At 52.3% G+C, this 25345-nt stretch overlaps 8 protein-coding genes across 8 annotated transcripts; 6 read left to right on the top strand and 2 right to left on the bottom strand.

Annotated features, from left to right (window-relative positions):
- Window positions 1-3563: 3563 nt before the first annotated feature.
- Window positions 3564-5155, top strand: CABS01_16562 (uncharacterized protein; the record flags this gene model as incomplete). The annotated part of the gene is made up of 5 exons (XM_060549892.1): window positions 3564-4043; window positions 4215-4265; window positions 4419-4592; window positions 4671-4776; window positions 5079-5155. The coding sequence occupies 5 exons, from the start codon at window positions 3564-3566 to the stop codon at window positions 5153-5155; spliced, it is 888 nt and encodes a 295-aa protein (XP_060404988.1).
- A 1555-nt stretch (window positions 5156-6710) lies between these two features.
- CABS01_16561 (uncharacterized protein) lies at window positions 6711-7926 on the top strand (the record flags this gene model as incomplete). The annotated part of the gene is made up of 5 exons (XM_060549891.1): window positions 6711-6873; window positions 6925-6944; window positions 7020-7477; window positions 7526-7621; window positions 7668-7926. The coding sequence occupies 5 exons, from the start codon at window positions 6711-6713 to the stop codon at window positions 7924-7926; spliced, it is 996 nt and encodes a 331-aa protein (XP_060404987.1).
- A 1357-nt stretch (window positions 7927-9283) lies between these two features.
- Window positions 9284-10545, top strand: CABS01_16560 (uncharacterized protein; the record flags this gene model as incomplete). Its single annotated transcript, XM_060549890.1, has 5 exons — window positions 9284-9779; window positions 9849-9995; window positions 10052-10169; window positions 10226-10321; window positions 10371-10545. 5 exons carry the CDS (start codon window positions 9284-9286, stop codon window positions 10543-10545), a joined length of 1032 nt encoding a protein of 343 aa, XP_060404986.1.
- Window positions 10546-11481: 936 nt separating this feature from the next.
- CABS01_16559 (amine oxidase) lies at window positions 11482-12049 on the bottom strand (the record flags this gene model as incomplete). The annotated part of the gene is made up of 2 exons (XM_060549889.1): window positions 11482-11665; window positions 11718-12049. 2 exons carry the CDS (start codon window positions 12047-12049, stop codon window positions 11482-11484), a joined length of 516 nt encoding a protein of 171 aa, XP_060404985.1.
- Window positions 12050-12873: 824 nt separating this feature from the next.
- Window positions 12874-15393, top strand: CABS01_16558 (uncharacterized protein; the record flags this gene model as incomplete). The annotated part of the gene is made up of 8 exons (XM_060549888.1): window positions 12874-13187; window positions 13240-13404; window positions 13462-13609; window positions 13675-14009; window positions 14166-14296; window positions 14419-14508; window positions 15105-15196; window positions 15340-15393. The coding sequence occupies 8 exons, from the start codon at window positions 12874-12876 to the stop codon at window positions 15391-15393; spliced, it is 1329 nt and encodes a 442-aa protein (XP_060404984.1).
- A 397-nt stretch (window positions 15394-15790) lies between these two features.
- Window positions 15791-16279, bottom strand: CABS01_16557 (calpain family cysteine protease; the record flags this gene model as incomplete). The annotated part of the gene is made up of 1 exon (XM_060549887.1): window positions 15791-16279. The coding sequence occupies one exon, from the start codon at window positions 16277-16279 to the stop codon at window positions 15791-15793; it is 489 nt and encodes a 162-aa protein (XP_060404983.1).
- A 3094-nt stretch (window positions 16280-19373) lies between these two features.
- CABS01_16556 (uncharacterized protein) lies at window positions 19374-19703 on the top strand (the record flags this gene model as incomplete). Its single annotated transcript, XM_060549886.1, has 3 exons — window positions 19374-19428; window positions 19478-19537; window positions 19585-19703. 3 exons carry the CDS (start codon window positions 19374-19376, stop codon window positions 19701-19703), a joined length of 234 nt encoding a protein of 77 aa, XP_060404982.1.
- A 3681-nt stretch (window positions 19704-23384) lies between these two features.
- CABS01_16555 (uncharacterized protein) lies at window positions 23385-24641 on the top strand (the record flags this gene model as incomplete). Its single annotated transcript, XM_060549885.1, has 3 exons — window positions 23385-23689; window positions 23748-24237; window positions 24285-24641. 3 exons carry the CDS (start codon window positions 23385-23387, stop codon window positions 24639-24641), a joined length of 1152 nt encoding a protein of 383 aa, XP_060404981.1.
- Window positions 24642-25345: the final 704 nt, after the last annotated feature.

Genomic DNA, 25345 nt, shown 5'->3' with positions numbered 1-25345 from the left:
ACTGTCACGAGTTATGGCACGCAGCAATGGGCATACGGAGTGTGGTAAAAGTGGCTTAACATATTAAAGTAGAAATAGACAAAAGGAAAAGGTCTATATACACGATGTCTGAGATAGACACGTGATTCAGCACGTGACGGGCACTTCGTGAGATGCGGTTACTATCCCTGTTACGTGACAATAGTCCACTGACCATTGAGTAGGGCATTGAGCTTTTTAAGCTTGTACATTCCCTGGACTTGACAAGAAGATGATGCTACCTCTAGTCGAGCAAGCTCGCCATTTGGCCGCCGCCTTGGTCGCTTGCGCCTGGCCACGCCGAAGTTTTGGGTGCATGCATCGTCTTTGGCATATTCATACATGACGAGACAGCAGGAGCCGGGATGTCAAGCAAATCCTTACGAGAACATTCGGTTTACGCCGTTCATGAATACTGACCACTGATTCCGGCTGCATTCACATATCTTTGCAGGTGTTCACCACAAATACGTGGGAACGACTCTTCTTGTACTGCTAGATAATTTGGCTTTTTCCAAACATGCTGTTGTCCTTTTAGGGTTACTTTTCCTAGAAAGCCGATACGCCTAGATCCAGAACCAAGGTACAGGGGACAGTCTAGCTACGTCCTTGCTCTCTTGGTCGCCTCACCTCTCTTGCTCGCCCATCTCTCTTGCTCGCCCATCTCTCTTGCTCGCCCATCTCTCTTGCTCGCCCCACCTCTCTTGCTCGCCCCACCTCTCTTGCTCGCCCCACCTCTCTTGCTCGCCCATCTCTTTTGCTCGCCCATCTCTTTTGCTCGCCCATCTCTCTTGCTCGCCCATCTCTCTTGCTCGCCCCACCTCTCTTGCTCGCCCATCTCTTTTGCTCGTCCATCTCTTTTACTTGCCCATCTCTTTTGTTCGTGCACCTCTCTTGCTCGCCCATCTCTTTTGCTCGCCCATCTCTTTTGCTCGTCCGTCTCTTTTGCGAGCTCACCTCTCTCGCGAGCTCACCTCTCTCGCGAGCTCACCTCTTTCGCGAGCTCACCTCTTTCGCGAGCTTACCTCTCTCGCTCGCCTACCTCTCGCTCGCCTGCTTGATACTTTGAGCAGGTTTCTTAGAAGCGCTTCTTTTTTGCTCGTGATGGAGAGTATCGAAGAGCCTACTGCCATAAGGGCAGATATCACCATCTCTTTGCGATCGAAACCGCAGCCAGCATGTCGATATATGATGGAAAACCGGCAAAGCATTTTCAGCGTCTTGAGTATCAATGAGATCATAGCGATTAGCACACGCGTAGCAGTCCGAGATCTCAAATCGCGGCGAAATCTTCTCAAGAGTCCGAAGCAGTTGAAGCAGCTTGGACTCGATGCCCTGGCGAAACAACAAGCGGAGGGTCGTGACTTCACGATTGAATCTGAAATCCTTCTCAGATCACTCAAGGGGGAGACCCTCGCTACCGCTACAGTGGGTGAGTGTACCCTTCAGACTGCTCTCCTGGATAAAGTACTAACGGCGCGTCCACCCTTGAGAGTGCGCCTTTTACATCGCAAAAACCAACTCGCCAGACACATTTGAAACATGGAGACAGTCATTGATCGATAAGTTGCTGCATGATAGGCCAGGGGCAGCTGATGCAGATATCCCCACGTCACGTGCGATTGAGACGACTGTTGTGTCTTACTTCGATGCTACGAATACGAAACCTAATATGAAGAGCGCCTTGGATTTCTTAGGCACGTATCTCTTCATGGGGTTTTCGCGGAGCTGCATGCGGAGAATGGAGGCTTCCGATGCCTCAAAGCACCGTGCAACGAACGCTATTCGTCTGACCCTGCCAGCCGTGGAGACGGATTTCCTCTTGTCTATATGGGTCAGTGCCTTTGTCGGACGAGATGTTCGAAGTGCAATCTCGGGACCTTTCGAGGACTTGGAGTTCATGTTTGGTTCGTTTCTCTATGGTGCCATGAGCGATAGCTGTGCGTGGCAAGAAGGTAGAAACAGGGCATCAGAGGTTCTCAGCGTGGTGGACGCTGAGCATGGCGACTACAAAATGGAAATCAAAATTTGCTTCCAGACCGGGCAGCAGCTGTACTTCAGCCTGTTTCCTTTCTTGATTGATCAAACTAGGATATTTTGAATTTCAAACGCTGGATGACTACCACCTCTCCCTCTCTAATTGTGTACGTTTGTCTTTCGGAGTTGTCCGTTGCGCTGATCGGCGTCTTCCCATTGTCCCTCACAACCTCGACGGTGCCCTCTTTATCGTTCCGCCATTCTACTCTTTGACCTGCTTTTATTATGGCCCATGTTGTGAAACTGAGGTCATCGTCAGGAGAGTATTGATCGATCGAGCTGCTAGCCTGAGTATATGTATTAGCTTCAATACTCCTCCGCCTTGCGGATCAGCCGTACCTCGGTCATTCCTGAGAGACTTGCTTTGAAGCGGGGGCTCGAAAATTGACTCTCTGGGTCGGGCGCTCTTGAACCGGACCTGGGTGACGCCCACGAAATGCGAAGCGTATTAGCTTGCTTAGATAGAACGTATTAGGATCAAGATTGGTGATGTAAGGAAGCGCGCGCACCTGTCTGTCGTCTGTCACATGGGCAGTTGTTATTTTGGGCATCATTGACGACTTTCGCAGAATAGCGGGGATCAGGCTGAACATCATCCCAGGATTTGATGCGCCGATCACTTAGCGCACGGAGGACGGAATAGCATTAGTCCAGGCCCACCCAGTGATTGTTTTGAAAGAGAAACACGCTACATAAAATGAGCACGTGATAAATTCTCCACCGAGTCATCTCTCAGGGTGGACATGGCGGGTTGCATGAAAGAAAGGCCAATCACAGGCCAAGATGCACTCCAAGCATGGATAGCTGGCCACGGAAAGGAACGTTGGCTAGCAGAACGCCTCCTTCCATCAAGTACCGTGCTACTTAGCTGAGCTACGCGTGGTTGCTGGACGGTGATGTAGGCGTGATATCCCTACTGCGTAGAGGAGCGAAAAGCAACCAGGATCATCGACTTCGTGGGCATACATCGGTCGCGAGCATATTCTCATTGATAAATGACAAGCAGTCTCGAACTGTTTCCCTGCCTCGGAATGCCTGTCCACGATGGTAGGTTGCATCGCAGCAGCTACATCGCCGCTTTCTTTTCATCTTCAGCCCCTTTTCACTGCAGCTCTCGCCGTGCTGCAGGTATGATGCATGGTCAGATGTCGGAATTCGAATTGGTCTTCCTACATTCTGGTGTGTTGCTCCAGTTGTGACGACATGACTAGCCTCGGATCTCAAATAACAAAAGCAACTTTCAGTCCCTACTGGTCGCCTTCTATATAGCGAGCTGCCCATTTAATCTGGTTGGTAGAGTTCAATATGTTCACTTGATATTCTCCACAAGACGCGGAAAACCCCATACCATTTCTCACAGTACTTTGACATCGTCCTAATTATCAATGGCTTTCGCGCAGCAATTAGTACCGCTTGAACCAAGGGGATACTATCACCCGCAGCCTGCTATCAATGGATACGCTGTGATGAGCCATCCTAGCCCTGTACAGCGCCAGTTGTGTCCAGCCATGTCAGGTCCCGTGGACAGATCCACCATGGGCCTTGCATACCCGAGTGCACCGCCATTACACACATTGCCGACGCCGGCGACAAGGCACGAATGGCCGACGCACAGCGATATGGCCTGCACACATCGCAACATGCCTTCCCGAGACTCAGCACGTTGGGAGCGGCCCGTCGTGCCCTTGGTCACACCAGAGCACAAGGAACGTCATTCTGCCAATCTTTACGATGGCGTATCCGGTAGAGATGGCCGACAACGTAGTCCCTCAATTAGTGCTGAACTAGAGAAAGGGAACTTCAAGACGCCTGATCGGCTCAACGCAAAGGACATTACGTTCAACGAGCCGACGGGCGCTGACGTTGTGGAGTTCAGAACCTCTGTTGACACCCTCATGAAGGCCATACAGGAGAGACCTAGGTCCTACGCTAGTATCAAAGGTGTTCCAGAGAACGATCAGGTCAAGGCAGAGCATGAATCGCCCAATGTGAGTGTTGACATAGACACAAGAAGGGTTTCGCTCATTCATTTCTAGCTCGAGGCCGATCATAGAGCTTCCCCTCCTACATCCTCGTCGATACCCGCGGAGGTTGTGAATGCCCCCAAGACAAAGAAATTCGTTTGCGACATCGATAGTTGTGGCAAATCCTTCGATCAGGGCCATCACCTTGACAACCACAAGCGTGCGCACACTGGGGAGAAGCCATACGTAAGCGTTGATGAGATGGCGGTGATCTGGGAGATACTGACATCTCTCAGCAATGTACTTGGCTTGCATGTGAACTCACTTTCTCCCAGCCAGGCAATCTACAGGTAAGCCAACTACCTCCGCTTGCTCCTCACACGACTAACAAAGTGATAGACTCACATGCGCCGACATGCCGGTGAGAAGCCATTCCAATGCAAGCAGTGCCCAGCGTCGTTTCCGCACCGCGGCAACCTCCAATCACACACGGCAATACATACCGGCGAGAAGCCATTCGTCTGCAAGTTGGATCAGTGCAACAAGGGGTTTACCCAGAGAGGAAACCTCAAGGTAAGTGGTTCAAGTCTTTGTAGACGACTCGGCTAACATGTTGCGCCAAAGGCCCATCAAAACAAACACCACACGAAGGCTATTGCGGAGCTGGCCGCCTTGATGAACTCCACTCCCGACGTTGAAGGTCTAGACGACGAGCAACGCGAGACATACCGTTACCTCGAGAGCATGTTCAAGAACAGTAACAGGGGGGTGAAGGGTCGCGGTAAGGGCCGGAGGGTGTCGACGAGTGCTGGGAAGGCAAAGAGACCATCTCTCCATTGACCAATCGAGCACTATTCCACCTCTGTCAGCCTGACAAGATATAGCTCGAAGAGGATCTCCTCAACACAGTAGTAGCAGCAGCGCCGCCATCCACGGGGCTTCGATGATAATGACGACGAAAACATGGCCTCCTCGGATGAATGCAGCGATGGGCATAATATGGCTTTCACGAGCTATGACGGCATGTATTTTCAGTCATCTCACGCGATGCACGTACAGTGGGCATGATTGCTTGTGGTGGATCGAGCAAGAAGGTGTTGGCCGGGTTCCTTCAGACAGAGTATCCTACACAGTAAATAGTTTTCCAGCATTTAATGTATCCTATGCCGACTTGAGAGTCTTTGCTCTGCGCGACAACTGAGATGAAGGTGAACTGCGTCAGTAGCGCCAGTCCCTTAATGGCCTGCCGTGGCAATGGAAAGCAACTCCTCCCCAGTGATGAATGACGATAGCCCCAAGAACGCAGAGTAGCGTACGTTTGTTGGACATTACGTATGAAATGAACCTCCAACACCCCCTTCAACCCCCGCACCGATAGCCGGGTGTTCCCTGCGGTGCTGTCGAGCGAGTTGGAAAGTACTACATAGAGCAACAGCTATCGTCCTTGGCGCGCGTCTCGCCGCTGCTTGGTGGCCGAAAATCTTGGTTGAATGATGTTGGCTAAGGTGGCCGATCGTCGTGTCGGATATTGTGCCCTATGCAGCTCGCTATCTGTGGGCTGGGGTCCGGTCTGGGACCCTGGAGGGCTGATTACTTCCAAAGTTCATGCAAGGACCACCGGCGCTGTCACTAGCCAACCCCAAGGTCCGTGCCTCGGGTATGGATGGTCGTAGCTCGAACGGGCTGTGGACACCAAGCGGTTTTCTCACGCCCCTGCTGGGAGACACCCTGTGGCGTCGTTCGAGCCAGAGGTACCGCTCCGTTTTGCTGCGCTGAGCTTGGCCCTCGTACAAGCCGCAGCGTCCGGGCCTAGATCAGAGGGGGCGGAAGGACGAGTCAGCGCATTGTCGCCCACTAGCCGGATCAGGATGTCGTTCGCGGACCAATCACATCTGCCGCAGCCGACTTCATCACCTCAATACGCAATAGACTGGACGGCGCTCGACGCGACGGGCAAGACGGGTTCCGATAGCTGATAGTTAATTTTCGGGACGGGGGTTCTAAACGGGCGGACGGATGGCCGATGGCAGATCCGGCAAGCCGCATCAGGACTGGCTGTGGAGCGTGGTGTTTGCGAACGCCGGTGGGTGTCGGCAGTGCGTCTTCCTTCGTCAGACGCGAGCTGGCAGGCCCATTATGGGGCATTGGGTCGATCAAACAGAATGGAGCGGACTGCTCAACATGCTTCGACATGTGGCTGTTCGTCACCCGTTAGTGCCGTGCGATACGAGTGACAGTCAGGAGGTGAGTTGCATAAGGCTGAATATTCATATTCTCTCCTGCTGCGATCTTGGACTAATTGTGGCATTGGGTTGTGTCAGAGAAGTGTCAACATGCCGTTTAAACAGCGAGCTGACTTCGACTGAAGCAATGTGCGCTGCTCAAGTGCTGGCGGGTTGATGAAGGCGACATTGCGAGAAACAGCTGCAGATGGCCGTTTTAGACAGCGCGACCACATTCATAGCACAAAGAGGCGAGGACTTCATGGCGGCGTCGACAAATAGATAGTAGTCGTCGCGAAAGTGAGATGTACGTTGTGGCTAGCTCTATTATGCCATTGCCGAGTGGGGCTGATCAGGGGTTCTGGTGAGGCCGTATAAGACCTGCCGGTATCTCCGCCCTTTCCATAGACGACTCGTGCCCGTGTGTCCAGTACGACCTCTATCAGTCTCCCGAACGATAGACTTGGCAATGGACGAGTCAACGGCCTACGGTACTGGTTCTCCAACAAGCCAACCGTGGCTATTGCTGGCGAGCAGCCTGGCTTTTGGCATCGGTGGTACCATTGCACTCTTGACCTTAGTAGCTCGTTTGGCCATCCGGTACTCTGATAAGACACTGTACGGGGCAGGCTGTGAGTAGAGCAGGGAAATAGCTGAGAATTCGCGCAACTGATACAGTACAGATACGATGCTGCTGGCATGGGTGGGTAAACGGTTTAGGGCTCGTGTGAATGGCGATGTTGACATGAGCGTTTAGGTTTTGTCCATCATCACCCAGTCTATCGTCATCGGTACGTCTCAGTCCATAACGGAGAAGCTAGCTAACATGTTGGAAGTGGTGGCACGTTCGGCTCGCTTGGACTTGATGTATATTGCAGAGGCAGTACGCCTATTGAGCCACAGTGCTGCGGAAATATCCATCGCTTGGTTCTGCCTTAACACCTTTACTGGCGAGTGGTATACGAAGGCAGGAAAGGCCATTATTGCGGTCATCTTCATCTATACGATCGTCATTCTTGGGCTGCTTATTTTCTGTGTCACCGATGGCGGCTTCACGGAGCGCATACGTCCGGAGGAAGGCAATGTTCGCTGTCTTGCAATTCCCATGGCGGCTACTGCAGCAGGCATCATCACGGACCTTGTGCTGGTTTCCCTGCCTGTTAAGCCGATTCTGCAACTGCAAATGACGCCGGCAACAAAACGCACGGTAATCCTTCGCTGGTGCAGCCCCGTGATGTACGACCCCCCATGGCGACCTCGAGCGAGCGACTAACACTTTCGCAGAGCGATTTTCGCCTCCGCCGTCCGTCTGTCCTTTCTTTCCAGTTTGCCAAGCAGTTCAGATCCCACCATGCACGATGCCGTGGTTATGGTACTCATGTGAGCAACCTTGTGAAGCGTTGTGGTTCAGGCTAATGCGACCCAGGTTCGCTGAGGTGAACCTGATCATCATTTGTGGCAATCTGCCAGCGACGCTCCTGACGATCAAGAAGATGAAGAGTAAGGCATCTTCTGAGACCATGGCGGGCTCGGGAAGTGGAGGGGAATGTAGCACGAGCCATGCACCGAGAGGATTGGACGAGTTTTCGCTACAATCACGGGACGAGACCGAGCGACCGTGCACTGGAGATGGCGATGACAGTAGCCAGCGGGGAATGCTAGCGACACATCTCTCTACAGTGTAGGACTCATCTAGTGTACCTTCTCGCCTCGGCCATCACGATCGATGAACAGCGGGTCACCTCAAGAGCGAAGCATCAGTTGCAAATCCAAAAGGCAGTGAATGTGTTTAGTCTTGCAGCTCGGAAACATACAATCAACAGATTCAAATTGAGTTTCCTCTTGACTCAAATGTCCAGCTACATTGGATAACCCCGTCTGACACATGGTTACTGCGCAGCTAGAGGCGCCCGCAAACTAGAATCAATGCGGACCATTGCTCAAAGAATTCCTTGCTCAGATAGGACGGGAAATGTGATTGTCTGTATTGCCGAGAGTCGGCGGCGTCTTCATTGTGAACTCTCGCCGGCAAGCCGACAAAAAAAGGCCTCTGTAGACGCCCGCCCCCCGAGTCTTCTCTCCGTGTGTCACTGTCTCGCGCTGATCGTGCGCGATTCCGGCTGACTATGATATCCGGTCATTTCCGACGGGACGTCCGTTCAGAGCCCTCGCTCTAGGCCGGCGACAAGCTAGCTTTGTGACAGAGCAGATGAGGCTGACGTTCCCGCCCGGAAGTGGCAATGAGGCCGTTACGAGGCAACACCGAAAACATCATCGCCCGATCGTGTCATTAGTGAACAGGCGGGGAACGCTTCCTGTTGCGAATTGGCTGGAAATGTCAAGACGGTTGGACACATCGAGAGAGGACATCGACGCCATTGTATCACCTTCAAAGGGTTGCGCCTGTCGAAGAGGGAGCAGGATACCATCCCGAGACCAAGCCTGCTGGGTCTCCTGCTAGTCCTCTTCCGGAATACAGTAGGCGAGCATTCTGTACTTGATAATGCCTTTCAAGGAGCTCTGTGAGAGGCAAGCAAGGGAGAATCAGACAGGGGAAGTAAAGCATTATGCTTTTTCCTGAAATAGTTAGCAAGTTGTCGGTGGAAGGTTCAGCCATGTCTGCCGATCTTCGGGGAAGGCGGGACGCCGTACTTAGCCCCGCGGAATCGGCTCATCTCTCGCACTGATGCCCTTCTCGAGAACCACAAGTAGACGCACGTGAGACAACCTGATAGACTCCCCCCGCGGGTTCAGATACGAGATCACCCTAAGGAGTCTGCCAGGTTTGCGTCGTCTTGACAAGGCTAGGGTGCGTAGTGCGACCCTCTTCATTGCGCTCGGGAGATTGGACCTCTCTCCCTGGACAGAGCCGAGAGACAGAACCTTAAAGTTCTGCGAGGGCCGCAACACTGCACCGGTACACATGGCGCTTTACTGCCGGATTTCCAAACACCCACCTTTACTCAACCAGTTCTAGATTGCTCACAGAAAACGCTCTTGACATCGAGCCACTGTCCTTTATTCATTCGCTTTGAAGCAGCAATGAACGCCACCAACCGAGAAGCATTCGAAGCTGTCGATCATCAGCGGGCAACGGAGAGTACCATCGCAAGTATTCTGGCCATTGTCACGATATCCCATGTGCTAGCACTCGTGCTCGTCGGCTTGAGGATATATGCTAGAGTTATTGTAGTCAAGCAGCGTGGATGGGATGATCTCTTGATCGTTGTCTCTGCAGTAGGCCTGTCACCCTCGGATGCGCCCAGTGATGGTACTGACGCGCGCCTGTACCAGCTCTGTGCTTTAGGAGGTTGGATTATGTTCGTCATCCAGGCCAACTACGGCCTTCAAAATCATGACAACACGATCGCAGACCATGACTACATGATGTTTCAGAAGATCGGGTTCTGGCAGTCGATCATCTCGGCTGGCTTGGCCTTCATGTGGCTTAAGATATCCGTCGCTCTCAACCTCCTGCGCCTCAGCAGGGACATGAGGCATCGAAACTGGTACAAATGGACCTTATGGGTCATGATAGGTAAGTCTGCCGAGGTGGCTGGACGCCAGTTGTTTGTTGATGAGACGATGGATCAGCTAAGAAGGCTAGGTATCACCGCTGTCCATCACGTTGGCGGCACACTTCCCTTCTTCCTCAGGTGCAGTCCGATGGAAGGCTACTGGAACGAGAATCTCGAGCCAACGCCTCAATGCATGAGAACAAAGAACTTCATCGTATTCAGCATTGTGAATACCGGTACGTCAAGATGTCGGAAGGAACGGTTGATCTCACTTCGACTGACAAACCGTCAGCCTTCAACATAAGCACCGACGTTGTCTTCGCCACACTGCCAATCCCACTGGTCTGGAGCCCTCAAATGGACCAAAACTTTCGACCTTACGTGATTGGGATTTTGAGTATTGGCTACATGTAAGTGTACACTGCCGAGCAGTCCTACGAGCCGTAATTACTGAAAGCTTCTCTAGTGCTGTGGTCATGGGCATCATCAAATCGAAGTACCAGCTCGCGTTGGAGGTGGAGAGGAACAAGATATTCGACCAAAACATACAAGTCTTGGGGTTGTACGTCGGCCGAGCCCTCTTTGACATCCGACTGTGCTCACGCATCTAGTGTACAATTACAACTCGACATCATCGCGGCTTGTGCCCCCGCATTGAAACCGTTGGTCGGGAAGATGATCCGTTTGTCCTCCCATGGCGACACTTCGAATCATGGATATGATGAGCGATCGCTTCAAAAGAATGCCCATAGGTCCAGTGGATGGAGCTCATGGTTCCTGGAGTAGGGGTGGGAGAGAAAAACATAGTCTCTGTTCGCATATCTTGAGCTACCGATAACATGACACAGAGTTCATCCCCGCACGTTACATCTCGTACATGGTTTTCTCCCGGTCCCATAAAGACGCATGCCAAGTGTTGCTGAGACTAAAGTTGGGACCTCTATGCGTCTTTCTGGCCGTCTGATGATGCTTGAACTTAGAGCAACGTGTTTTCAACTCTACTTCTCATCGGTTTTGAATTGATACTATGGACCACTGGAACACGATATCATAAGGAAGTCGAATCTAAAGGATCTGCATCGAACAACAGCTTGTATCGTGGGTACACGCGAGTGTAGCGTTCGGAAGCGAATATACACATGAGTCTTTACCCTGTCCATCACTACGCCTGACCTTAGGAACCAGCTAAAGCCTAAGCAGCAAAGACTGGTCGTTATACAACTAAAGTATCGCCGTGAATTGCCCAGACAGCGCTGGTATAGTATGAGCTTCTGCGATCTTGAAGTCGTACTGGTCTATGATGTAGCCGTTCTCGGCCTCGGAGCGAGACACATGTAAGCGCACAGTACCGCGATGGCATGATCAGATCAGGCGTGGAATGTGGCTTCCTCACCACGCGTCTGTGGGATGGAGCCAGCATATGCCAGCTTCTCGAATGACCGTCAGACGTGGCTCCGTGCTTTGCAAACTTTAAAGCTAGCGGGACGGGTGACGAAGAGTGAAAGTATTCCTCGCCAAGATGGTCGAAATGGCCGACAGAAGGGGCGGCGGGAAGAGAGAGTCAGTTGTTGGAGTCACGCTGGGCAAGATAATGTCACTTGGGAAGAAAGGGGTGGAAGATGACCCCAATGTGTACGTGAGACCACTCCCGTTTGGAGAAATTGGCGGCCTCTTTCTGGTCAAGATCAATCACACCCGGGTTCCTCAGGGTGGGCTCGGAAGCTATGACAAGCCTTCCGCGCGGATGACGGTCATTTCCCCATCAGTGTTCTGGACCGAAGCCTCAACGCCCACGGCGGTTCGAATGATGCGAACCCCCGCAGCAGTGAGGAAGACGTCGCCACGACCTGGCGATGGCGTCGGAGAGATCCTGCTTCCGTTGAGAGACGGGAACGAAAGAAGAGACCTTTCCCAAAAGAGAGCGAGTCAGGTCTGCGCCGAAAGTCTGCATCACGTACAAGGTCGTGTGGTTGGCGAGATTGCCCATGCCAACATCGGTGACCTGAAAGATACGCGGGACCGCGGCGTCGAGACTGTACTCCTCGACAAAATTTGAAAAGGAAAGCGTCAAGTCCTTTGGGGTTTCAGAAGTGGTCTCCGGAAAGCTGGTGTACGCGGGACTAGTCGTGGATTCGCACATTCCGCAAACTTCGAGTTGCTTCTCAAGAGTGGAAGCAATCTCCATCGAGACGGGTAGTGAAGTGTGCGTGATGTGACCGGCATTGGAATTGGCGTATGTGGACTCTAGGAGTAGACGAGCCGGGCTCTGAACGGGCACATTGAAGCACATCAAGACCTCGAGAGCCGCGCCTTACTCGGCATACGTTGACTCAGTCGTACACTTTGCCAGTTTGAGGGTCGGTGAATGAATCGATGTGGCCACCCTATGTGTGTCAGTCAGTGACCCATCCTACAAGCAATGCGCCGTAGGACATACAAAGCGACCGATTCTCTCGACATTCGCTCGACAACTTGTTTTTGCCGCGGATCTGGATGGCGTAGACCGACAACGAAGAGCGCAGATATGATGGTAGTCAGAAGAAAAGGCGAGAAGGTTGTTAATGCGAGGAATCGGGACCAAGAGGATAAGAGGGTTTCTCACGATCTGATCCAGCCCAAATACGGCAGGCCGTCCATGGACTTTGAGAATATCAGGATTTTGTGGTCTCGGCATTTCTCCGCTTCGGCCAGGACCAGAAGCAGCTCGGCATGGGAGCCAGTCTGGGAGATATCGGCAATGACTGTGACGGAATCAACACTTGGTCTTTCGCAAAGCAATAATCCTTGTGTCTTGTCCCATAAAGGTTAAAAGCCCGTTGCGACGGGATTCTTAGAACACAAATAACCAAGACTATGCCAAGTGGTTGACCAATAAAAGTATGTAAACTCCGAGCTGAAATGATGCCGGTCGAAATGATACCGAAACCCTAGTTGGAGGGATGGCACGGCATATATGTTCATGGCCTTTATAAAGGCTGCCTACCCCCCTCCTCTCCATCCTCTGCTTTCCTGTTCTCTTCTCATTCACCCTTCAACCTTATTATTGATGGTCTGCCGTCGGATCAATTGATTTCCTCACCATTGTTCTCACGCTTGAAGGATCGAACCCTCGCTATGGCATGTTTCACTGACCCTAGTTCCATTCCCAGGATCTCTGAGTTGCTCGAGATCCTTGGCTATGCCAATAGTGAAGTGCCTGGATTCGTTGCATTCCATGATGCTTACCAGGCCTTCCACAAAACTTTCTTCACGAAGCAAGACCGGAAAGGAACCACACTTCACGACTGGCAGAATGACCAGCATCGACTGGGTCTGAGGAAGATGGCGGTAGAATTCCTTGGTTATGACGGCTATGGACGGAAATTTTGGCCTGATGAAGACGCTGGATCTCGAACTGTCAGACTCAGGTACCCAGTCGACAAAATAACGTAAGTGACCCAAAAGACACGTCAACATTATTCGCAACTAATAGACCTACAGAATCACGCAATATCTACAGCAGCTTTTCTGGCGACTCGAAGAGCAGCAGCATTCAAAGACCAAGACCACATTGAATGAAAGGGGCCACACTTACGAGAATCCAATTTACGTCGATGATGATGAACCTCAGGAAGTCGAGTTGAATGGAGAAGTCAGTAGTTTCAGGTAGGTGACGAGAATGCGTCTTGGTGGGATCGAAATCACAGTGCTGACCTGCTTTAGCCCGAACAAATCTCCGGAATCTACCGTCCATTCTCGGTACATTGATCCAAGCCTCAGTGACCTTGACTTGGTTGAAGCTCGAAAAAACCTGCCGAACGGGCACGAAGTTGGTGATCGGGGGCTCAAGACTCTGATAACCAAGGCGCAGGTCAGTTCGGTGAGAAACTAGAATTACATGAGATGACATTGTCTGACATTTTCTACCCTTTGTAGGGCCAGCACATGTTCGCGAACATGTCGATCATTCCAGTCGACGATCGTCAATGTGCTCCCTACGCGCATATGGCTCCTGAGATACAGGTGCTTCAACAACAGATCACCAACGGCAGTGACTCTTCATCACGAGTGCTGCCAGCTGAGTTGGCGTCCAACGCACTGCATTCAACTGTTCTTGCCTTGAAACAGGCCGACAGAATTCCTTCCTCGGCAGTTGTCAGAAGCCAGGGAAGCACAGACAATGGTGTTCAACAGCCAGCTATTACCAACCAAACTACTCACACTGCATCGGCGCAACTGTCGACACTGAAGGCTGACTGCGAGATAAATTGGTACCTAGAACATCGAGGCAAAGCTTGGAGGCCAGAAAAAGGCTATCGGACCAAGACAGCTCCTGGATTGGTAGTAGAATACCAAGGGGCGCCACTGCGGTTCAAGTGGTCTGAGGTCAGATTCGTACGAACGCAGCTAACATCTTGGAATGAAAGGGCAGTGATGGTGTTTTCTGGTGGAGAAGAGGCGAGGCTTGTCTGGGTCAAACTTGCTATTCACATCGTTATGGACTGGCAGGCGAAGACTCCCGATGAGGAGGATCTTTTCGTATCCCTCGAGTTTGAAAGTTCGATGGAAGGATTTTGACTTGGTAGGCGACTTCTTTTGTGAATGTATGAATGGGATGTAGCTAGAATCATTTTGGAGACCGGTGCTTTGTTCAAATTGCCAGGCTGTGATCTCAATTAGTGCAGTGCAGTATCTGGAGTCGTGTTGATGTCGAGACAGGGTTCGGCGAAGATAACGCCGATATGGAATTCCCAGCCTGCCCCGTCGAAGGTACTTCGGATCCTGCAGAAAAAAGGGCATTGAATCTGATGTAAACGATCGCGCTTGGCCTGATCTGCGAGGTCCTTGATGAGCAGCAAGTGAACGACGCCGATCGATGACACTCAAAACATGCAAGGGGGGGACGCAAGACCAGGAAGGCATGGCTCTTAAATACAGCAAAAAAAGTCTTTGCAGCTAAGGTAGTGCGTTTGGTGGCATAAAAGCAGTTGTCGTGTTGGCAAATGACTTCCTGCAATCTCGGCTCGTGCTCTGACAGGGCCTCACGAGTGTTGTGATGCTCGACGAGCAGAAGCGAGCCGAAGGAGTTGTTTACTTGCTTGGATCTCTCGATCGTCTGCGAGTAGGCAGACAGACAAGGAAAACGCGGCCAAGCTGAAAGCTCGGTGTGACGGCGAATTGTAGGGTCAGGATTTCCTCACCTGCCGCCCGATACCGTGATGTTGCCGTTAGCTAACTTTCGAATCCCGGACAAGTTTGCTAGAACGGTCTGGCCCGGTTTGCGGGATTTCCAGGCAGAGCCGGGGCTAGTCCAGACAGGGCTGCCGTGCACACCAAGCTTCGCGCTGACTGAGTTCAAGACCCAGAGGTGGACACTGGGCAAAAGGCTGCTGGGGATGTATGGGAGAACGACGGGGAGGAGTGCAGGAGAGGTCAAAAGATGCGCCCCGGTGAGAATGTGTGTGCAGCTACCCCGCGTGTGGCGCTTCGGTATATAGCTCTCTTACAGCCGCTGATCATGGACCAGTTCTTGGTGGCACGTATGCCGGGGAAATTAGTCAAGGAAAGCAAGAGGCGGAAGCTGCTCGTAAAAAACGACAGTCAGAGAATTCGGGGCGCGGCGGAAAGGCGGACGACAGTGGAGCGCCACAGTAGCTATAGACTCGTCAATGAAGAAAGAGCAGCTCATTCGCCCGGTGGTAATGGGCAGCGGTCCTGCGCATCCCGAATGTACGTCGAAGAGACAATATCAGAGGAATTTCTGTGACGGAAAGAGCCACCATGAGTGGAATTGGAACTAGCTGCGACTCGAGTGATTTGAAAGAAATTAGGGTGCATTGTCGGAGGTCTCGTCAAGACGCGGGCGAACTTGTCACTAACGGCTCTTGAGGTCGTGTATCATGTCGGTAGTCGATACCAGTCTGATAGCTTCTAGCACTACTCTTCGTGTGATTCAACTGGGGTCACCTAGTTCTCCACTCTCCATGACGACACGGACTTCAAGGTCCTCGTCCATGGAGTAGACGCGAACTCCCACAATGCAGGTGGCGTTCTAAGGATCAGGCAAACCCTCTTCCTCTGATTCGTAACGCTCGTCGTGTCTTTTGGGCGGATCTGCAGAGGTGAGGCGTAGCTTTCTGACCATGTCGTCATCACTGTACAACTCGTCCCAGTCTTCGATGGGCGAGTCGGAGGAATCGCCATCTGAATCGTAAAGCTTTTGCGCTGGCGGCGAGGGAGTAGGGACAGGTTTGTCTGTAGGCTTATCTTCGGCGGCATCCTTCTTAACTTCGCCTTTGGCATCTTCCTTGGACTTTTGCTCGGACTCTGGTTTGACCAGCCATCGCAGCGAACTTGACCCCGCTATCACCAGACCCGGGAGAGTGGATATGGAGGTCGCGTTTGCGTTGGCGAACCAGGAAACCGCCCGACAAATCTTTCGTTCCTTGATCCTCACAGGCTCTTCCATCACAGAAGAGTCTGCAAACACCAAGGCCGCCGACACGAGTCCTGACTTCGCAGCAGAATTTGCAGAGAACATGTTCGAGGGCGTGGTCTCTCAAGCAGGGTTGCAGGGGTATCTGGTGCAGAGGAGGCGTGATTCGAGGCTGCTGTGGATCAAGTTTCTGCATGGTTCAAAGAGGAAAGTGGTTTACTGATAGGTTGAAGCCGATTCCAAGAACACATTCTCCTGATTCGTTGATGGCCGTAGTGAAGCAATACTCCTGAGTAGACGTGGCTCCAGGCAACCAACTGTAAATATGGGATTTGTTGAGACTAGCAATCATATGGACGATCGAGCCGTTCTTTCAGTGCGCTCCGGTCAGGATAACCCGATAACGAGTCATCACTTATGTCGTCTAAGGATTCTTCGCCTCCCGCAAGCAGTGGCGCTTCGCGAGCAAGCTGGGTGCCTCCGAGTCGTCCATCTGAGACTGATTCTTTACTTTGACGTCGCTCTCTCAGAAGACCGTTTAGCTCTTTCAGGAGACTATTCCGCTTTTTTGAGTGACCGCTTCTTTTTTTCTCGCGGCTGTTTCGCTCTCTCAGAAGACGGTTTTGCTCTCTCAGAAGACTGTTTTGCTCTCTGAGAAGACAGTTTTGCTCTTTCAAGAGACTATCCCGCTTTCTTGAGCGACGGCTTCGCTTCCTCTTACGGCTGTTTCGAGTATTGAAGCAGGGCTCTTGCTCTAGCAAACCAGCGGGTACAGACTCATTCTCAAAGACGTGTTCTCGTGCGAGCTCGGTTTGCCCGATCCGCATACTAGAGTCTCTCTGGATTTTGTCAGCGGCGTCAGCGACAGTCAAGCTGGACATCACCGTACCGGCTTTGGTCCCAGGACATAGCTATCGAAGCCGGGAAACAAGCTATCTTGCGGAATTCCCACGTCGTCAGCTGGACCTCCCGACTGAAGGTTTAGCTCTCGTATGCTCCATAATTGACTCTGCGGCATAAGTTGATCATCATGACTTGCCCATGGCAAACCTGTAAGGAAATGTAGGTCTTGAGCGGTATCAGAACTTGGAGTCTCGGTGTAAGTGTCGAGGCCATAATGGTGTTCTGGCGGCGTGAGAAAATTCTCATTACTGGCCCTACTTTGTTCCAAGACTTGCGCTGCGTTGAGGTCCACATCGTCGCCATATGTGCTTCGAGGCCCCTGCAAACCATCGAGCCTGGTTTTGACATTCACTGGGCCCTCATCTTCTCTTTCCTTCACCTCGCTGAAGGCCAGCGAGCACGGATCTACGGATGTCAGCTCTCTGTCGAGTTCGTATTGGACCACTTTAACATACGCAGCTCATCGGTGCACCAGGTATTTAATGCCGCGAGGTCGGCACTCATTGCTCCCACCTGTTACGTAGTCGAGGTAATGGTGTAGCGAGTGGAAGAAAAGAGAAAACTGCATTTGGCGTGCCAAATAATACGTGACTGCGATTCACGTCACTAACCTCCCAGGCCCCCCCTCACGAGAGCTTTCAGGCGCAGAGGCGGTCGCAAGTTGACAATCAAATTGAGTAGGGCTGCGTGGCTAGTACTCGTACGGTTTTCACTCTACGCCGTGCCCATCAGCACCAGGAGATCTTCGTCAAGCAATTTCGCTACTCCTCGCCTTCAGGGTTATCGTCCGACGCGTGTGCGCCGGTCGAAGTGGCTGCCTGGATCCAACCTTGGACCTTCCGACGGCGAAGGCACGCTCGCCGTTCATGGCTAGACGTGATTTTTTTTTTTTTGAACACCCCCGGCCGGTCAGCTACGCGGACCTGACTGCCCAGTGCGAACGGGGCCACGCCCTAGTCGAAGTCTTCCACACGAGGCCCCCAGCGCGCTAGTACGCGGCCGAGGGGTAGGTTTCACACCACTCAAAGAGGTACACAGACGAGACTCTGTTGGCGCGACCGCGTCGAGTGTGGCCCACGCCCCTGCGCCATGCGCGGACGAGGATTGAAAGAGCACACCCACAGGATCTCTCGCGATGAATCGAAGAGCAGGGGTTTACGCACGCCTCCCTGGTCCCAGTGCCCGCCAGCCACGAACATGGGTGCCTCGCCCAGCTGGAGAGGGTGTGCCCGGCTTTCTTTGGGAGTAAGCAAAGGTTTTGCTGCCACGCCCCACGAGATCTTCAGCCTCCATGGATGGTGGGCAATGTAACGACCAATCATAGTGGGCCCCAGTGACGGCCACCGCCCGTTGGTGTTTGCTACCCGCCCCCTTGCTCAGATACCAAGCACAGACAAACAGAGCGATCCGCCAGTTGCTTTTCGTGTCGACCGGTGTGGGGACGCACGCTGGGGCGAGAGACGATGGACGCTTGTCAACGGCATTGTAATACTCCGTAGAAAGACCGGTCATCACATTCGCTCACCGAGTGGCAGAGCCACGGTTGTGCCTGCAAGATTGTGTGACGGAGAAACGCCATTTCTTGTAGGAACTGGCACTTCTTCGAACAGCCAGGACGACAGCCATCGTCAGTGCCGTCGATGTCAAAACAGGCGTAGCCCTTGTTGGTGGATCCCAACCATCAGACGACTGGATGCCACGCGACTAACGCTAACCTTATCGAAGGTGGCATACAGGCCAATGCGGCCGTATCAGGGCGTCCGCTTGCTGCAGCCCTTCGACCGGGGTGCTGCATATGGATTCGGGTCCGTTCATCCTGTGGCGTTCCACCACTCCGAAGAGCGGGTGTCTGCGTAGTGTACATACACGCTGCTCGGTGAAGCAGGGGACGTCAGCGGCCGCCACTCTTGCGGGCCGGTCAGTGCACGCCCTGACCCCGGCGCCGTCAGGGCACAACGGACAGTGAAGAGCGAGTAGCACACGCCCCAGTCGCCCTCGCGCGACACCCCACTTCACCCAGACGCAGGGACCAGGTTCCGGCCGCGGCGCTGGCCCGGCTTCCGCACCACCGGCGTGGGGCCGTCTTGCCCCGCCGCGCCAGGAAAGTCCTGGGGCGTCATGCTCACCGGAGTATGTATTGCGCACCGAGAGCGCAGGCCATCGATCCGTAGGTCTCCTACGTATGTCCTGACGCTGTCTTTTTGTCAGGCCGCCATTGGTATCAATATGCGAGTGTACGACCGTCAGGATGTAATGTGCAGTGTATCGAATAGCACACGCTCATCCCTTTGATGCCATGTCTGCCCTCTCCCACAGCACCCAGGCGGGAACCTGGCAAAAGCGCCTTGAAGGTATGAGAGACTTCTCTGTCCCGCGCCGCCAAGTCTGAACAGCGAATAGATGCCTGCCGAGAGGACAACATCATGCCACCTGTGTTCCAAATCGTCTCCGATCGGCGAGGTAAGCATTCGCTGCTGGCTTTCTGAGCGGTACTGACTCTTTCACAGGAGGACGCACGGCTTGGTCTAGCCGGGTGACCGTCCACGGGCGCACGCTGTCAGCTCGCTTCTGGTACGACGGGAATACCTCAATAATGCGAAGGAGGACGCCGCCGAAATGGCTCTGAATTCCCTCAAAGATCTCAATCCTAGTCAGCAGAGTCCTATTCAGCGCTCGTGATCCATCGTCGAGAGGACACTGTACTCGAAGCATTGCACTCGAAGAATCATGACCGCAAGACCGGGGCTGGATCAAGATAGCATATCTGTGAAATGAGACCGTTCAAGGGTTATACTTCTCTGCAAGGTGACTAGGGAATTCGATTGCTTTCCTGACTTCAGTTCCTCCAGACACCGCTGGTCTTCACACACATGTATCAGCCTACATCTTTCTTCCTTGGCTCGGCCATTGCATTCATCTGAAGTGAGCCTGGCCTGATCTGGGAGTGAGCGCTGTTTCTTCTCGCACGAGCCAATCCACCTCGGCATCCCGGTTATCACACTCCATGTCACGAAAAGATGGCGGGAGAGTTTGAGACACAAGATTTGCGACAAAGCAATGGTTCTCAACTCCGGTGACTTCCATATCTCCAATCCCATCTGCTCCTTCGCCTTTCTCTTCGTGTGGTCCAATTGGATTCTCTCCCGCATTTCACGTCGAACTTCGTCACGTCGAACTTCAAAGTCGCGCCGTGACCATGTTGATCGAAGCACCACGACTCAACCTGGGATTGCTACAGAGTCCCATCTTCTGACCCGAGACCAGGTGTCTCCACCGCTCGGCCTTACGCGAACGTAGCATAGCCAACATCCAATGCTTTCATGAAAGATGTCCAGACTCCAAATGCGGTGATCCCAATTGCAAAAAACCGCTCCACGCCACCTCTGCGTGAAACTCCAACATTGAAGCTGGCGAAGTCTATCTCTCCCTCCGAACACTGTGATCGAAACTGTCCCAAGCTTAGCTGACGCATCTAAGGCGAATCCCGGTTCTCCATGCAAACCCCTCTACTCCCCTTTGCTGTCTCGGGTTGTTGACTTTCACCGAATCAATCCCAACGGGCGCATTGAGAACAGTGAACGACTTTGGATTACATTTGGGACACAGTAAAGGTTTGGGAGATTCTGATGGAGTGGGCATTGCTCTTTGATGCCAATGCGCACGTCTTAAAGGCTGATCGGGGATACGTTAGGCATTCGTGATGCTTGGAAAACATCGACACACGTAGTGAATGAGGTCGATGCGACCGCCTGCCAGGCAATTTCGGCAGGCTTTATCGAATGGATGGATATGGTGCGTTCTTTCGAAACCACCTCACTTCCGGTTGGTCTTATGTTGCCGAGATTGTTTCCTACCTTCCATATCAAGAGACCAGAAGCTACGAACCCGTGGAGGATGTCTAAGTTGGCTGATGTTTGTATGGACTCCATATTCCTGTATCCGTGACCTGATTCCACCAATAACAGAAAGTCTCCACATCCCACCCTTCAGGGGTTTCAACTACTTTTCCTCCTTCTATGGTTATGAGTTCTTTTACCTCGACTGTGACTTCTTCTTTGATGGTGATGGGTTCTCCTTCTATGATTTTGACTTCTTCTTTTTTGAATTTTTTATCTTTGTGTCTCAACATCTGCCATTTGAGAGGGTCAGAGCATATGACCCGTCTGTATACGATTTGATCAGTGCGAGGATCGATCACTATTCCATCAGACTGTGATAAGTCATTTGACATCTTGTTTTTCTGTGGTACTGACTCAGTTGCGGCCTCTGATGTATGAGACAGGTAACTTACGTAGAATTGAACCTTTTTGCTCAGATCTTCTCCGGTTCTGGAAGCAAAATCGGCGAAGCTTACGAGCATTTTATCGGCAGCACGATTGCCCCAGCTGTAGTGTGCTTGAGTTTCGAAGCAGACGAAACTGATGGACATACGGGTCTCGACCTTGTAAGCGGTTCGGAACGTTTTCGAGTCCTCCGAATTAAGATATTCTAAGGGAAATTGAAACTCTAATTTTTCAGTTGTCGTCATCGTGAGTATGCCTCGTTGCTGTTCATGTCAATGTGAACTTTCCAACAGGGATGATCGACGTGGCCTCGTTTTGTAGCCCGCGGACAAGCTATTGTCTAGACGCAGTGAATGCCTAAGGCCGCTACCCCACTCTACTGGGCCATCCACTTGCGTACGAAGTATCAGCAGCGACAACATGACATCCTTCCTGAGGTACTGTGGAGTACACCACACTGCACAGCATGAACGACAGGGGCAGTCGTGAGCTCAGCTGCAGCGAGACTAATGCAAAGTAGGAGGCCCATTTTTGCACTACACCGCACCCTTCACACCTGTGGAACATCTTGCAGAAGAAGCGGGCTTCGGCCACGCTACCTTTCTCCTTTCACGAGATTGAGGCATGCGCGCTCCACCCGTGCATACACAGGCTGCATTCATGCTTTAGAAGTGACCTTGGCTGTCTCGTTTCTTTACAAACATGGGCGAGCTATTCTTAAAGATCTTGTGCCATTCGCGGCTTAGGCAACATGGCGTGGAACCTGTCCTATTCTGGGAAGCTGCTGCTCAAAGCTCCAGATCGATACCCGGTAGCGTGACTGGATGCATCTGGACAAAGACTTCGTACGCCTTTATCTCGTCGACAATCGTCGCTCCTTGATGCATCATGGAAATGTCACAGAGTCTGAGTCTGGGTCTGGGGCGCTTTTTGGTTATGGGGATTATGCGTGCTTGCCGCAAGTCCTCGGATGGCTACGCTGTCATTTGACTACACAATGCTCCCTGGTTTCGCCGGCCCCATTGCTTTGATGCGCGCGACCTTGACCGCCAACTCGCCGGCTTTCCCAGCCTCTCTCGCGGCCGCGTTGGCCTGGCAAGTGGGTGATCCATGCCCTGATGGTTCTCGTTTTCGCGGGGAGTGCTCTCATTGGCTGCTTTGGTTTCTTGACGAAAGCCTACTTACTGGACGATGGCTGTGGGGATACTTATACCTACAGTCTTACCTAAGCAAGGGCTCAGTGGCGAGGAGGGAGGTGTCCGCCCGATGATCTATAATCACGTGACACTGCCAGAATGGCATGCAGTGGCCGGCCGAGAACTATCAATAGTATCGTGCCCAGGATTTGTCGCATGTCGTGGTGGCGCGGATGGATACTGAAGAGAGGGCCGCTCATTTGTATGAGGCTATTCTGAGTACATGTAGTTCCGTCAGTATGTCACTACTTGAGTGATCGATTGTGCCGAGGGAATTTTAGACGGAACGACATCAGCCAGCGGGCTTTGATATGCCCTGAACAAAATGACTTGGTTTGTTGTATGAAACTCAACCGGTATAGCAGCTTATGTCTAAGCTCCATGTTTTCTTCCCACGTCTTGCGGGGAGCCAGCAATACGGCTCTACTTTGCAGTACTACTGTCTGAACAAGCAGATGTGCACTCATTACACAAGCATAGGCTAGTTTTGGCTTGTACCGCAAAGTAGTGGAAGGCTGCGCACGTTTCTCCACCTTGTGACAGTACATACTCAGTTGCCCTCAGTGTAGGTCAAATTACATTATTCTTCTGGGTGATGAACCGATTCCGTTCTCTAGCGATGTGCTGATATCGGCGATGGCACATCTGACAGGAATCGTTTTCCCTGGTCTTGGCTGTGGAGCCTTCCGAGGCTTCCTCGGCACGTGATCGTCTGATTCTACAGCAGGATCCACCTCGGCTTATCGGGTGCATGTCCTACCATAAGCACCACCAGAACCAATCGCTGGCCCTTAACAACCTCATCCTCGCCATCCAGAATCGTTCAGCATGGCCAGCCCAGCCGTCTCCGCTCGCGAGTCTTTCGCCAAAGGCACAGAACCAAATCTGGACTCGAGCACCCCTTCGGAGAACCACGGCTTGCCTTTGACGCCTCCGGCATCCTGTGATCAGAAGTCAATGAAATCTGACTACGACGCGGAGGAATTGATTCGAATTTTAGAGGATTACCGGGACCCTTCGATTTCTTGCCTTCTCACAACGCGGATTTGCGTGCCTTCAATACACTGTCCTCGTGCGATAGGAGAACTGCAACGGCGGCGCTCTCTTTCTCAATATCTCGAAGACAAGGCGCGGTGAGTCTAATCTACCCTATGATGCACATCGATGCGATGATGTCTTACTGGATCACAGGTTGGACTACGAATCCGCGACTGGAGATTTCACTCTGCGAATGCCTGCTCCTGTCCACGACGTCTTCTCTACCTCCGTAGCGAACGAAATTTACAAACAACTTCGACATGTTGCCGAGCGAAACAATACAGATGGGGCATTCGCGGACAACATCATAAGCGGGGGTTCGTCCCGGATTCTGCTAGAGGAAACCCGGGAAGGCGGTGCAGTATATCCATTACAACGGCACCCGGACGCACAGTTCGGACACAGGAAGGCCGCGTTCCCTGGAGTCGTGCTTGAGGTTTCCTTTTCACAGGACGGGAAAAACCTCGAGAAGCTGGCCTGGGATTACATTCAGCATTCAAATGGAGATATCAAGGCTGTCATTGGGCTTGACATCAATCATGGCGCGAAACCATCGACGGTTTCGTTATGGCGCCCGGAATACACGCGAGACGAGGGGCAAGATCTTGACACTATTGGTGTCCAGACCGAGATCGCATATCAGGTAGGCACTGTCGTTGGATCTAGGGGGCATGACTCACACCTGTGCAGGCATTTCGATCTCCGAACCTCGATGACATGAATGAGACCGGTGACATACGCCTCGCACTGAGCGATTTTGCCACGGATGCCCTGTCTGGCGGATTAGCTACATCGCTTTGCATCAAATTCAAAAAGCTAGCTGAATTGCTCGATGAAGCAGAAGAAATACAGAAAGCAAGAGAAGAGGGTTCGGACGGCGGGATTAGGTCTAAACGGATCCTCAAAAAGCGCCGACGGTCTTCCAGCTCGGCCGAGCGAATCTTGTCTGGCGACGAACTTCGATTCCGCACTCAGGAGAGCAAAGCCTTGGAACAGGCCGACACCGAAGATTGCGACTTCCGTCCACTAGTAAAAAGGAGGAGTTGAACTTGAGAAGAGATGGTCAGAACAATATGCTCTCAAGCTGGTGTACCATCAAGACAGAGCTGGCAGGTCTAGGACGCCTTACACGGCTGATTGACTCTACAAGGAGATGAACCGTTCAATGCCACGTGATCCTTACGAAGAACCGCCGTAAGCAATCGCTCGTCGATCACGAAGGTGACACTGCACTGGGAAAGGGCACGATTGGGTAGGACATCCTGCAGGGCTACCTGGCTTCGCAGCCTGCGTCACACAAGGTCTACTGTACGGGTTTTGGACTGCACTACCGTCTCGAGCCATCCTGAGCTTCAATGTCCTGCTTTGCTATGGTACATGACGAACCAATTCTTCCTTCAAGCGATCTACTAGTCCATGCGAACAATCACTTGGCCGGAAATGTACACAGAATTCATACTGAATCGCAGCTGGCATTGGAACCTAGGAGGCGTGTGCCTTCGCCCCTGCTGCTCGATTCCTCTCAAGGATCTTGTCAGACTGCCCCAGGACATTCGTTACGGTACTTGTTTCGCCCCAAGCGATCTGACTCATGCTTAACCAGAAGTATGAATAAGGCTAGTAAGGGTATCCTTATACAAGGGGATCATACACTCACTATATAGATATGGGGTTTCTTCCCATAGCCATTCATTCGTCATACTCATCAATATACACAGAATGACCCCTGCCTGTCTAACTGCTGCTCGATA

Source organism: Colletotrichum abscissum, assembly GCF_030869225.1.
Source record: "Colletotrichum abscissum strain IMI 504890 chromosome Unknown Scaffold_110.1, whole genome shotgun sequence".
Taxonomy (NCBI): domain Eukaryota; kingdom Fungi; phylum Ascomycota; class Sordariomycetes; order Glomerellales; family Glomerellaceae; genus Colletotrichum; species Colletotrichum abscissum.
The sequence above is the reverse complement of the archived record's forward strand: the minus strand, read 5'-3'. Positions and strand labels throughout refer to the sequence as shown.